The 12,922-nt window shown below is 43.0% G+C and overlaps 2 protein-coding genes across 7 annotated transcripts; both read right to left on the bottom strand.

Annotated features, from left to right (window-relative positions):
• Nucleotides 1-5,789, bottom strand: LOC136524292 (folylpolyglutamate synthase-like). Of its 5 annotated transcripts, XM_066517724.1 has the most exons (12): nucleotides 5,734-5,789; nucleotides 5,165-5,202; nucleotides 5,015-5,061; nucleotides 4,842-4,919; nucleotides 3,738-3,902; nucleotides 3,404-3,658; nucleotides 3,202-3,280; nucleotides 2,743-2,898; nucleotides 2,527-2,636; nucleotides 1,596-2,079; nucleotides 1,455-1,523; nucleotides 689-1,078 (listed from the first exon to the last, which is right to left on the bottom strand). In XM_066517724.1, exons 1-10 carry the CDS (start codon nucleotides 5,784-5,786, stop codon nucleotides 2,020-2,022), a joined length of 1,041 nt encoding a protein of 346 aa, XP_066373821.1. In that variant the 5' UTR covers nucleotides 5,787-5,789; the 3' UTR covers nucleotides 689-1,078; nucleotides 1,455-1,523; nucleotides 1,596-2,019. The 5 variants fall into 5 exon arrangements, with proteins under 5 accessions (XP_066373819.1, XP_066373830.1, XP_066373821.1 ...); XM_066517722.1 differs by lacking the exon at nucleotides 689-1,078 and adding an exon at nucleotides 1-371 and having other exon boundaries at nucleotides 1,455-2,079; XM_066517730.1 differs by having other exon boundaries at nucleotides 1,455-2,079; nucleotides 5,142-5,202.
• Nucleotides 5,790-9,046: 3,257 nt separating this feature from the next.
• LOC136538824 (F-box/LRR-repeat protein At3g48880-like) lies at nucleotides 9,047-12,059 on the bottom strand. 2 transcript variants are annotated; one of them, XM_066530775.1, is made up of 3 exons: nucleotides 11,929-12,059; nucleotides 10,521-10,890; nucleotides 9,047-9,964 (listed from the first exon to the last, which is right to left on the bottom strand). In XM_066530775.1, the coding sequence occupies exons 2-3, from the start codon at nucleotides 10,874-10,876 to the stop codon at nucleotides 9,349-9,351; spliced, it is 972 nt and encodes a 323-aa protein (XP_066386872.1). In that variant the 5' UTR covers nucleotides 10,877-10,890; nucleotides 11,929-12,059; the 3' UTR covers nucleotides 9,047-9,348. The 2 variants fall into 2 exon arrangements, with proteins under 2 accessions (XP_066386872.1, XP_066386873.1); XM_066530776.1 differs by having other exon boundaries at nucleotides 9,047-9,961.
• Between the last annotated feature and the right edge of the window lie 863 nt (nucleotides 12,060-12,922).

The raw sequence follows: 12,922 nt of genomic DNA, 5'->3' as shown, positions 1-12,922 counted from the left end.
AGCAGGTGCCAAGGCGAGGGAGGTTACTCCAGAGAACAAATGGAGGCGCTCGTGTTGAGCGGTAAGGCTAAGGCCGTAATATAAGCCTCTAATAAACTCTACTGTAACATCCAACGGGTATATATGCCTTCGTGCATTGCGCGTAGGTTCTTTCCTGGTGCTCTGCGGCTTCCAGCACTTGCTCCGTGTGACGCTTCTTCCTGGGTTGCGCCCGCCTCCGCACCTGCCTTTGCGGATTGCAGGCTCTGCGGGCTTGAGCAGATTCAGGTTGTTGTAGCTGCCCGCCTGCCTGTCTCCTCCAACAGCTGCCAGAAACGGTTGTGGTAGAGCTCATCCACATGGTCATCTGCCTCCTTCATTTTTCCTGATTCCTATGAAATTCGTGCACAATTCGTGTGAGATTCCAGTATTTCGAACAGGCCCTCAGAGTTCAGACGAGCAAGATAAACTCCTGGAGAGAAGGAAAATAACTAGAGAGTTCAGCCAAGGTACAGAAGTTTAATCGCCAAATATCCTAGAGCTCGCATGTGAGTGGACATGCATTTCCGTTACTAACTTCACTTGGATTTGTATTTAGCAAAAGTTTGAGAGGTAGTGTTGCTTTCCACTGCCTTGATAAGTAAATTTCCACACACAAGTACTCTTATACAGCAATGAAATGGACATTTGTGTCACAAGCGCATTGCACTTATCCTGCGTACCAGGGAACGTCATCTTGATATCTCAGTGGTGGTGCCTAACAAATATATATTGCTTAGCTGCTAACAAGTGTTGACTGGCACAAACATTCTATCTAGTGGTATCAAGATAACTTGGTTTTGGCTCTCAATCTGCAACCTGATAGATGCAGAAGAAAGCCAAAGAGAGGGTGGGCACAAGGAGTAACAGAAGGCTTTAAAATACAGTGCCTGAATCCTTTTGCACGAGAAAAGATAGGAATAAATTGAAGAGGTTAGGGCGTTAGACTCCCAGTCAAATGAAACGGTCAGAGGTGTATAAGAATAAAAGTGCCACGTCGTATCGCTAGCTTTGCTCACTTCTCCTTGCATGGCTTTAATTTTTGTTTTTTCCTCCTATCCTACACAAAGTGATGGAACCACACTTAGTGTCGGTAATGGCACAAATAGTCCGAGACATCTGCAGAAGCAATGGAAAAACTAAAACCCAGTGTTAGCTGTCGACCAATGTTATTCTTAGTGCACCAGAAACACAGGCGATTAAAAAAAGTATATTTTCATCATACGATAGCTAATTGTAAAGAAAATGCAATTGGCCTTTTTGAGAAGTATGGTCATGAAAATGAATTGAATTTCAGAGGATAGAATGACAAATAATCTTATATAGAGCATAAAAGAACAAGAACAGAAACTAGCTCATCAAATGATAGGAATAGAATTCCCTCAACTGGAGGAAAGGGGGGGAAATGGTAAGATATAGGATACATATGTACCTACCTCTTCTCTGGTTCTGGTTCAGGACCTTTTTTTTTTGTTTTAATCTGGTTTCACTCTGAAGAATTCATTCTGCAAAAGAATTTGTACCGTGTCAGTTCCAGTTCTGCTCTATGCAAAGTACTCAGGGAAACCCAGGACAACCACTGATGTCGACAGCTACTCTCCAACGGGGAATGCTGCCGAAAAATACATCTGCAATTACCACAACAAACATTTATAGAATAGATGATTTATAAATACTGATTTTCTAGAGAAGTATAAATAAATGATATGATTGGTATAATAAAATTCACTGTTTGTACATTCTAAAATTTGGTTACATTCTTCTGGACTGAGCATGTAGTGGTACATAATGCCAAAAAAGGCAGGGAGCCAGGAACTTAAAGAAACGATGAAATACAACAATTTTACAGTTGATCGGAAATGCGTTTCAATTTCTTCCAGTCTTCTAACCAAGTTGGTATATTGTGTTATCCCACTCACAAATTTCGATAAGCTCAAGTTAGTGCCATAGTGGTCCATAGGCAGCCATTTCACTCTGAACAATGTGCCATTCCAAATGAAGTTACTTCTTGAGCAATCTCAATACATCGCCAACAAGGTGCAGGGAGCCAGCAACTAAGACCTGGCTCGGTGTGGAAATGCAAATGTATCAGTAAGTAGGAAAGCAGTTGCTAGAGAAATGTAAAATGTAAAAAATAGCTATACCATGGAATAGAACGGAAGGAACATAAAACCAAAAACAAATTTAACAAAGATGTTAGATATTCAAAGTAATGGAAAACGCAACAAAAGAAAAGCAAGAAAACATAAATATGTACGCAGAGTCGTACACCAGCAATCAGATTAACAGGATAACACACAATACATGACAATATTAATGAAGAAGTACATGAATCAGTGACGGTTACTGCAGAAAATGTGATACACTGGCACTCAATTCTGCAAGTCCATGAAATAACCTTGTACTGAGGGAATAATGGACCGAACACTCTAGATGCACATGATAGGATGTCTAAGTGCTGTGGAACATTTGAGAGAACACTATAGAGATTGTAGCATATGCTTTCACCTGAAATTGAATCGATTGGTTTTGTTGAGCAGTTTCCCTTAGCCATTTAATTGCCAACGGAAGAGATTCAAAAACTGAGCTAGTTCTGCTAGAGTTTGCATCATTTCGACCTGCAGCATTCCCACAAAAGTCCATATATCATCTTCAACTCAATGTTTCAATAAGAAAACACATGCTGACAACTAAACACAATTTCACAATGAAGTTTGGAACAACCTTTATTGCCATGAGGCAGGTTTTCCCACACCTTTTGGAGTGACAACTGCCATGACAGATCAATTTGTTCACGCTCGGAAGGTGGGGATGCAAGGGAACCAAGCTTGTTGTACTGTGATTGGTTTGGCACAAATAAGGCCTGCTCAAAGTGGAGCCCTGAGAAAAATGGTTACTGATATTATAAGACCAACAGGAGCATTCATGCAACTCATGATACAAGTACATTGATCTTGAAGAGCAAGCAAATACAGAGTATGGCAGCTAGTTCATACAATACTTAACCAGCTGGTTAACTAGCCACTCATTGGAACGGACAATTTCTACATGATATGCATATCAGCATTGGTTATGGGAGAATCTTGTATTTTCTCCAGACATCACTACATGTGAGTAACTATGGAAGGAAATATTATATGGTTCAAGATCTTCAAACAAAAATAAAGAATTTGACTGATGTACCATTTTGAGCACATGTATCTAGAAGACGTGGGAGCAATCTCTGAGGATCTCTTACAGTCATGCAATTGAAAAGGAGAAACTGCAAATATAAAAAAAAATCCAAAAGAGGATGCATAATAATATATAATAAGTAAAGAAAAATGGTATGTGCAAGAGAGAGAGAGATGTGATTCGACACGAAAACTGCCACCGTAACGCATACCTTCCTAGAATCCCTGTCAGTATGAGGCTGCTCCAAAGAACCTGTCTGCATTCCATCATTATTTGTAACGTGGGCAAACCATCTTGCACACATTTCCATGCTTTCTGGACTATGTGCCCCATCCAAATAGAAAACCAATGAAGAATCACGATCCTTATCGTTTTCTGAGTTCACTTGTGGATCTGGAACAATCTGTGCTCGACCTTGCAGACAAGCACTTGACAGCCCTTTGATGAACTGATCTGGCAAGGCGCCCTGCATTCAGTGGTAGAATGACAACTGCCGCTAATATATCTTGCAGGGAAATAAATACATACATATTTGGAGTACTTACAGAATGTTTGGCATGTATTCTGTTCAAATGGCCTTGCCTCTCAAGCCAGGTATTAGCCAATGCAACTGCAAGACCTGCATTCATGTATTGGTGTTCACCATGGAGTCCAAGAGGTTGATCCTCTAATTTCTGTGGGTCCAAAGGCTGGACTACTTGAAGAGAAACCTTTAGAGAATTTCAGTTGATTATATCAAAAGCTGATCGTAATTATAGTCATGTTAATGGACAAATTAATAAAGGCAGCGTTATGGACTAGGCATTGGCCTGGAGCCATGGGTTCAGCAGTTCAAGGCCAAGCAACAGCTGCACATCACACAACAAATTAGCCGTGTGGTCTGCCAAGGAAACATGTGAAGATTAGATTAGTATTGATCAGTTTGGTAGTTAAGGTCATTTAGTTGTATTTGTTAGCTATGTTTATTAGGAGCCGGCCTATAAAAGAAAGGCATACATCAAGATCTAGGGATAGTAGGAAGAACCGTCGCTAACCACTGAGAAAGGTCTTCCTTTGTCACTCGCCAACAACCATGCTTGCTGCACCCATGCCTCCTTCAACAGTGGCATCAGTGTCATCTTCACCACCAGTATTGCCACTGCCTTTGTCTGCCTTAGGCCATGGCATTGACTGCGCTCACAGTGGTATGGAGCCATGGACCACTTCTCCAACTGCATCTTTCTATTGCTATTATTTGTGTCGCAGTTCTTCCAACTGCTTCACCAGAGTCTTCACCTCCCACTGGAGGCTCTGGGATAGCAGGAAGAACCAGCTAGTCGCCCTCCCTCTAGAGGCTCTGACTGCTTTCTAGGGTTCTTCTTGCTTATCCTTAGAGCTTGCCGTATTGCCTTCCTTTTATAGGATGGCTCCTAAGTCCTAACAAGCATAGCTAACAGATTCAACTCAAGGATCTTATCTAACAAACCAATCCATACTAATCTAACCTTCACACTGTTGCCAGCCACATAGCTAGGTTGTTGCGCTGATGAATGAGCACCTATTGCTTGTCCTTGAACTGCTGAAACCATGGCTCCAGGCCAATGCCCCAGTCCATAACATGCAAGACATGGTGACAACTAAAAAGGACTGCGACATAAAATGTAACATACACCCAACTCAGAAGCTCGCTGCATCAGTACAGACATTGCCTCTTCTGGCTGTGGAACTGTATACGCCAAAACTCCTTTCTGTATTGAGGAAAAAGGCCATATATGGAGAAAAAAAAACAGTTTTAGCTACAGTAGGTCAGCTGATGAATATCCAGGCAAAGCTAGCAAAACACCTTAAGTATCCCAGCCTTCTCTCCAGCAATTTCTCCAAGTGTGTTTCCTGCTTATTGGGAACAAGCATTGGCTGTGTGAAACAAATCTACTAAGGATGCTATTTCATCTTTCAGTTTCATAACTAACCAAGAATTTCCATATGATCATACCCAAGGGATGATACTCCACAAACGACAGGTGCTCTGACCTGCAAGTGTTCACAAATCAGCTATGCTCCTCAGCATTTGTTCAAGTCAAGGTATTAAAGAGCGTACACAGTGCAGAGAGCTCCCGCTCTGTGCGGGGTCTGGGGAAGGGTGTTAGTGGCAAGCCTTACCCTCGCCTGTGCAATGCACTTCCGGTCACAGGCGGTAAGACTACCGCTTGCACCAGGCCCGGTATTGTCAATGATTTTCACATGCACTAAGTGTGAACTTCAAACAGATTATGCACAGTGCAACTGAACCTAGATGGTTATATGAGCCAACTACAGCATCACTGATTATTAAGCTTGCACAGAGATCTCAGTCCAAACTTTTTGAATACAAAATATAGTTGTAAGGTTCAGCATTTCAATCAGAAAGTCAAGATGGTATATCAACATAAGTCTTGCTAGTCAACAAGCTTCCTTTTTGTTTGGTGAATGGTGATTATATACTATAATAGTATAAATCATGAACACTTTCTATTACCGCGTACTGTTATTTGAGTAGAAAATAATAGTAAGCATACTACACACCACATTAGTTGCATCATACTTCCCTCCCAAACCAACCTCGAGCACCGCGACATCCACCTGCTTAAACAGGACAAAACAAGGAAATTTTTTTTAGCATGCTGCTAGGAAAGGATAAAAAATTTGAGCAGCATCCGACAGCTTCATCTACCTAAAATGGTAGTGCTTCTTAAATAAACTTATTAGATAATTAAGGACTTTATAATGCAGATTATTAATAATGTGTCATATCTGTCAAGAGCATTAGCAGCAGACAGTTTGAGTGGAGATGATGACAGGTACTCCTTACTGTCCACGTATAGTAGGCACAACTCCAAAAACACCAAGACCAAGGAATTGTTTAATTACCGCGAGTTTTTAGGAAACTTCCTTTAATTTCGCCTCCAAATAACTCCGCCCCATGCATCCCCGTCATGCGCCGTTAGGGCTCGCCCCGCATGCATTCTGTTTAGCTATTGGGATAAACTGAACACTTCCACTTCCTCTTCACTTAATTCGTCAGAAGATATATCAACAGGTTGGTCGGCCTGAACAGCCTCCAAGAATTCCTCCAAGACGTGCAGAGCTATCTTCTCAGGCCATTTATGAGCCTTACTCCATTTTTCACCACACTTCATGCACAAACCTTGGGCTCTTCTTTAGGCTCGCAGAGCTGCCAACTTCTCATCCCATTTAGGCCTGGTATCCTTTGTTTGGTGAGGTGAATGACCCAGAACACCAGGTTGGTTGAGCTGATATTGTCTGCCTTGATTTTTGTTGAATTCTCAAGTGTTCTTTTTGAAGAAGGGTTTGGTGGAAGCCTCTAGTACTGTTTCCTGTATTAGAGCCAGGGACAAAGCCACATCAACAGTTCTAGGTTTGTGTAAAATTATAGCAGCTCTAATTTCTGGGTTAAGGCCCTGCAGAAATTTACTGACAAAAAAAACACATCATCCAGAGAGTTATTATGGACCATGACTTTGTGCATAGCAGATTGAAAGCGGTCATAATACTCTTGGACATCTGAGGTCTGTTTAATCTGAAAGAGATCATTCATAGAGTTGTGATAAAGGTCTCTACCGAACTTGGACTCTATAGCAACACATAACTCAGCCGAACTACTGACTGGGTGCTGGGCTTCATAAGTTTGAAGCCAAAGTGCCGCACCACCATGAAAGTGCAGAGTAGCAAACTGAGACCACAGATAAACAGGGACTTGGTATATGGTAAAATACTTCTCACACTTCTCCTTCCAAACCCTAGGGTTTGAACTATCAAACTTAGAAAAGGTGGCTTTAGATAACCTAACTTCCTTGTGATACATGTGAGGACCCGTCATAGGATAGTAATGAGATGGTTCACCAGTTTCAACAAGTTGGGAAGTGGAACCGAGATACTGACCATTGGCCAGGGGCTGCTGGGGAATCAAGGCCCCCTTGTCAGACCCCTGTGGTTGATGAGCAACGCCGTGGCCCATGGCCCGCCCCTCTTCCTCGCGCTTCGGGGCCGAAGGCGGAGCAGGATGAGGTTTTGCTTCCAACGCCTCGCCGCGCGACGTGAGATTTTTGACATCCTTGCTGAGCTCGGTGGAGAAATGATCTACTTCGGGACTCCAGCGATTGAAGGTCTCCATGAGCAGAAGCATCGATTTCATCTGCGCCACGAGCGCATCAAGCTTCTCTTCGGCTGTTGCCATGTGGTTTGATAGGGTTGGTCCGCGCGCCAGTGGGAGGTGGTGGATTGAGGATCAGGGTAGCGGCGGCGGTGATTGAGGGAATGGAGATGGTGGTGGTGGTGGTGGATTGATGTTTCACCGGAGACAGAGCAGATCGAGCAGAGTGCGGCGACCTCTCCGATCTCGCGATTCTTCACCGGGATTTTATGGATCCAAGCTGAAACGGAAGGGTAGATGGCTCCGGTACCAAATGTGATGAGACCGCCACAGATAGAGGTGATTGCCGGTTTTTCGTAATTGTTCTTGTCCACCCCGCCACCCTCACAGAGTCACAGCGAGTATCATAGTGCTTAGTTTGTTGGGCTCAGCCCATTACAACCTTGCGGCCCACATGCCGGCTTACAGGCCTGAACGATGAAACGTAAAAGATAGCAGATGCATAACGGCGATACTGAGTGCGTGACAGCATAACCTTTGTGCTGGGACAAACGGCCCTCGACGATCGAGAGGCTAACAGAAGCCCAAGAGCGGTTGCTGTCGCTTGAGAGCGTTTTTTTGTCCTCGTCTCCGGTTAGGCGTAGCCTCACTCTTCAGCTCAGAGCCTCAGACCACGGCAACCCAACAGCTCTCCCAATAGAAGATTCTGCAGGCTGCATTCCCTCCAAAAGAAAACGTCATCAAGCAGACAAGCACTATTCGTGAGTCGTGATACTACTGCACCAGATCACTATGGCTGACAGCAACTGATCGGCTATCCATATCTTTTTGGTGGCTTGGAGAATGAGACGATGCCATTGTCATGTGGTAAGCTGGGAAATTTCTGCGCGCAGGTGAAATCATATTGTTCCCAAACATAACAATGTGCCCCGGTGCGCCCCACCCATTTTATACCCGTATACGTGTACTATACGCTCCACCTGTCGCCAAGTACCAAAGGGAACGTTAAATTAAAAAGGAATAATTGTCAGCACGTTTATTTCAAAATAAATATTGTTTTACAACATATAAGCTAATTGTGCCGTTGGTGACGTGCAAGTGCACTTGGCGTACTTTTTTCCTCCAACGCACAAAAGTTTTGCACGTCTTTGTATTAAGATAGAGAAATTATTCGATACAATACGTCTTAACGGCGTTCTACGGGGTCAATAAAATTTTTACATGAACGTTCAGCCCCTCCATAGTATTGATAATTAATGTACTTCGTACTGATACTGAGATAGTGACTTTGCCACGATACGATTTCGCTTATGACGTTGCTAATGGCGATTGGCCGCTTAAAAGGGCGAGTGATGCTATCTCATTTATCTGTTTCTTTTTTAGCCAGATGCTACCTTATTTTTTAGTATTATTACCAGAGCGCAAAGGGGAATCAATCAGCCAATAATTCTAATGACGTCACTGCATCATTAATACAAGGCGACACCGGAGCAAGCCAGGATCATATAACACTTCAATTTTGAATAATTTGAAAACCAGCTCAAACCATCCAGAATGCATGCATTTTCACGAAAATTCAACGGCGCCAAAAAGGGTACGGCAGACTTTTGAGCAGAGACAGCAGTAACAATTTTTTTCGTATAAAAAAAAAGAACCAGCACGGGACTCGTTACGACTAACTAGCACTAGCAATCTAGAAGGGTTAGCCTTTTACGCTACAGTGTATAAAGCCAAATACTATAATTGATGTCCAATTCAGCATCACTTAAAAACAAATTGCGCAGAGCTGTGCACTCTTGTCACCATACTGGCTGCTATCACAAACTCCTCCAAACAAGACGAACTATTCATGGATTTACAGCACTAGCTAAACTAAACACACGCGCACCCCATATATTCACGCACATTGTTGTCGATATTATTATTTATCTATTGTCACAACTCGTCGCTTGCTATGTTTTAGGAATGCCTGTCAGCAAGTTTCTACACTGAGGCGGCGGATTTTGTTCCCCTATTATTATCAGCATCTACTCCACAGACGTCAACCTCTCGCAACCAGCATCAAACAGCTTCCCATAATCTTGCAGCAGATCAAGGGACCTCACCTCATCCTGACGCCAAAACCAATCCTCGTACCTGTACCAGCGCATGATGCCTTCATCCACCACCATCCGCTGGCATGTGACGCACAACCTACTCTGGCAGTAGTGGAATTCACGCAGCCGTGAAGCTCTCTCGAGAATCTGGCTGTCCAGTTCATGAACCACTTGCTTCCGCCCATTCACCGCGACAACCAACAGCAGGCAGTGGGAAATATTCAGGACCTCAAGATATTCCATCGAGTTCACCAAGCATTGCAGTGCATCCATGGACACTTTAGAGCAACGAAGGCTCAGCACTTTCAACTTTGGAAGGAACTGCAGAATAGCCGAGGCAAATTGCTGATCAAATAAGCCCATGATCTTAAGTTCTGTGAAATTCTTGCAGCTCCTTGCAATCTCTTCCATAATATATGGAGGATGTCCGATGGTAGGCATTGTCAAGGACTCCAGATCCTGCCACCTCTGGATAGCTTGACATATTGCCACTTTGGTGATGCGGTTCCATGCTGGCATAACCAACCGTTTTAAGTGAGGAGACCTGCTAGACATCAGGCAAGACTATATAGCGTTAGCCTCTTCAAACGAGACCACAGAACAATAAGATATAATCAGAAGAATAATGTACCAAAGAAATAAGAGCAGATTTAACTTAGGGCATGTTCGTTTCGCACGGAATCGAGTGCCGGAACCGATCCGGCCAGGAACGTACGGCCAACTATCACCAGGAAGCGTTCCGGCCGGAAATCAGTCTAAACGAACGGGCCCTTAAGGAAACAGCCTTCCCTAGACCCCCACCTGTTTGAATGGCTATGAAATAGCGGCTATCCAAATTTACTAACACAAAAGTGCATGAAAGAATAGTTGCAATTTACATAGAATAATTACTTGTGATAATGCATAAATGTTTATGCAAGATTCAACTGCAGAGCTCATATATAACCACTAGATACAAGCACCCATTTGGACATTTCTATAGAAAACCATAAGATGGTTCAACTATTGTGTTGAAAAATAGACTGTAGGATTACACAACATATCACACATCAACATAGGAATGTGGAACCACAACATTGATAAAACATACAAGGTGTTGTTACCTTTCTGAGATGAAATGAAGGTGCTCATCTTTCATGAACAAATTGTAATGGAATATCATGCAATTGACATTCCCACAGCTAATTGCCATAGCCACCCGTAGTATTCTTGCAAGTCTCTTGTCAGACCTATCATCAACCCAAATATATGGTGATGCTCTTGTCTGAATAAAATTGGATTTTAACAATCCAAAGTCAAGAGTGCCCCAAATAAGTGGATCTGAACAGGCCGAACGCCACAAACGACAAACTTGAGATACCGGTGACAGCTCAACCAAATTTAGTTCCTTGAATATCTTCACAAGGACATCAGTGTCCATGTCCTCCCATCTTTTTCCCATCCATTTATTCTCTCCCATCACTAACAAAAATCCTGAAAAGGAACAGAAATACATACAATCAGTGATAAAATTAATTATCTGGCCAATCGCCATACTGCAGCCATTGCAAGCGTGAATTAATAAACAAACAAAAGATGTACATGCAGTGGAGCTAAAGTTCACAGGATCAATATCACTGAAATGTACACTGCCACAAATTGTACTTGTAAGAACGTTACATTTTACTAGTAGTGGACTGGAGATCAACAATAGTGAAGTAGGCAGTAGAATCACAATAAATATATTTCTCAACACTGTACCTTCCAACGTTGAATCCCACTGGGAAACTATGGATTGAAATTACCAGCATCATTGATTTTTTTTTTATTTGGGTGGGTGGGTGAGGGGTGTTGGCGCTATGGGGATCAGGTTAAGCTTAAGGAATGGTGGCTACAGTTATTTCATATTTCTTCTTCAATCTGACCAACACAATATGAAGATGTTCGTCACTGAGGACAGTATATATGGTTAGTAGACCACTGACACACAGTAGAATTTTATACGATATGAAAATTCCATCCAACCCCTGATCCCACACAGAAATGTACTGTGAGTACAAATCCAAAAGCTTTTGCATCCCTGCAAATATATTCAGCAGTAGACAGAACAAAGTGCGCACAGTTTCGCTAGAGAAATTTTGAAATCACTTTGCCAAAACTACAGAAATAGACCAGAAGATTGTTAAAATAACACAAACGAAACACAGATCAACCCGAGTACCCGACTAAAATCAAGGCTATGAGGCCCCCGGGGCCCCCTCCCCCGAGACAGAGGAGAAGAAAATGAACCCCTACTGAGAACAGCTGCAGACTACGGCATAAGAAAAAAAAATCGCGGCTACAAATTTAACGGAATCACAACTGGAAATCGGGGATGGTGAATCACTAGGAACAAAACCCGAGAGTATTATTAAATTAAAGGTGAATTTGACTTGAGCCATGGAAATGGCCGAAAACTGGGTTTGATTGTTCGAAATAAGAACAAAGGAATCCATCCCAGCGAGCTAAGAATTACTCGGAGAAATTGCTTACCTGCACGGGAAGGAATCGGACCAAGACCAAACCAGGACGGATCTCTGCCCACACTAGACTCCGGGGAGAGGAGAGGACGGCGCTGCGGGCGCCGGCACGAAGCAGCGGAGTGCGGAGCGTCGCGTGGAGAATTCGGCCGCGGGAGAACATGGAGGGACTGACCACGCGGCGCTTGTGCTCGGCGGAGGCGCGAGCGACGAGGTCTTCCCGGCCGCGGCGATGGCGGCCGGAGGCGGTGGGAATTGGGGCCGCGCCTCCCTCTCGGCCGACGACGAAGGGTAGGGGATCGACGGGGAAGGGGGCCAGACGGGGTTAAAAACGGGTCGGGTCGGATTGCGGGTGCGTCCGCGTGAAGAGGTGCATGTTCGGTTGCGTATCATCGTTGGTTCGTGAAAAATACTATTAATTGATTTATATAAGAGAAAAATAATATTTTAATTAAAAATTTATAATTATTTATGATAAATCATAGCCAAACGAACGGGCTGGACCGTGGCTCCGCCCTGCTGGCTGGCCGTGTTTATGTTTTTCCATACCACACAGCAGGATACACCGGCGTCGACGCATGTTTAAAATTTGCGATTACTCCTACAAATACAATACTACATAGCAACTTCCGTCGCCATTACCACACAACCAGATTATTAGATTGTATTTTTACTAGTAAATATATGTGTGCGTTGTAACGGATTATCATATAGATGCTACGCGATTACTTGGATGATCTACGACTTGAATTTCAATATGTCTCGAATTAAACTCCTCTGGTTGCTAAACACTCGTTATTTTAACTTGTATGAGCATGGGTTATAAATTTAGATCGCATACGAGACAGAAAGAGATGTGGAGAAGTTAAAAAAGATAGCTAGAAGAATTCACTTCCCTTGTAATATATTTGAATATATATAGATATAGATACTCCTATGTTTAGATGTAGATATAAATATAGATAGAGATATAGATATGCTTAGATGTAGATATAAATATAGCTATA

This window comes from Miscanthus floridulus, chromosome 2 (assembly GCF_019320115.1).
Source record: "Miscanthus floridulus cultivar M001 chromosome 2, ASM1932011v1, whole genome shotgun sequence".
Taxonomy (NCBI): Eukaryota; Viridiplantae; Streptophyta; class Magnoliopsida; order Poales; family Poaceae; genus Miscanthus; species Miscanthus floridulus.
This window is presented reverse-complemented; position numbering and strand designations above follow the sequence as displayed.

What these genes read in the sequence shown, in the direction of transcription:
- LOC136524292 (XM_066517722.1), bottom strand. Translation starts at nt 5,786, where the DNA reads ATGTCGCGGTGCTCGAGGTTGGTTTGGGAGGGAAGTATGATGCAACTA. An exon ending in AGATACATGTGCTCAAAATG is followed by an intron (nt 2,899 to 3,201) that starts GTACATCAGTCA and finishes CATTTTTCTCAG; the next exon opens with GGCTCCACTTTGAGCAGGCC. An exon ending in ACCAATCGATTCAATTTCAG is followed by an intron (nt 2,080 to 2,526) that starts GTGAAAGCATAT and finishes ACACCGAGCCAG; the next exon opens with GTCTTAGTTGCTGGCTCCCT.
- LOC136538824 (XM_066530775.1), bottom strand. Translation starts at nt 10,876, where the DNA reads ATGGGAGAGAATAAATGGATGGGAAAAAGATGGGAGGACATGGACACT. An exon ending in CTTCATTTCATCTCAGAAAG is followed by an intron (nt 9,965 to 10,520) that starts GTAACAACACCT and finishes CCTGATGTCTAG; the next exon opens with CAGGTCTCCTCACTTAAAAC.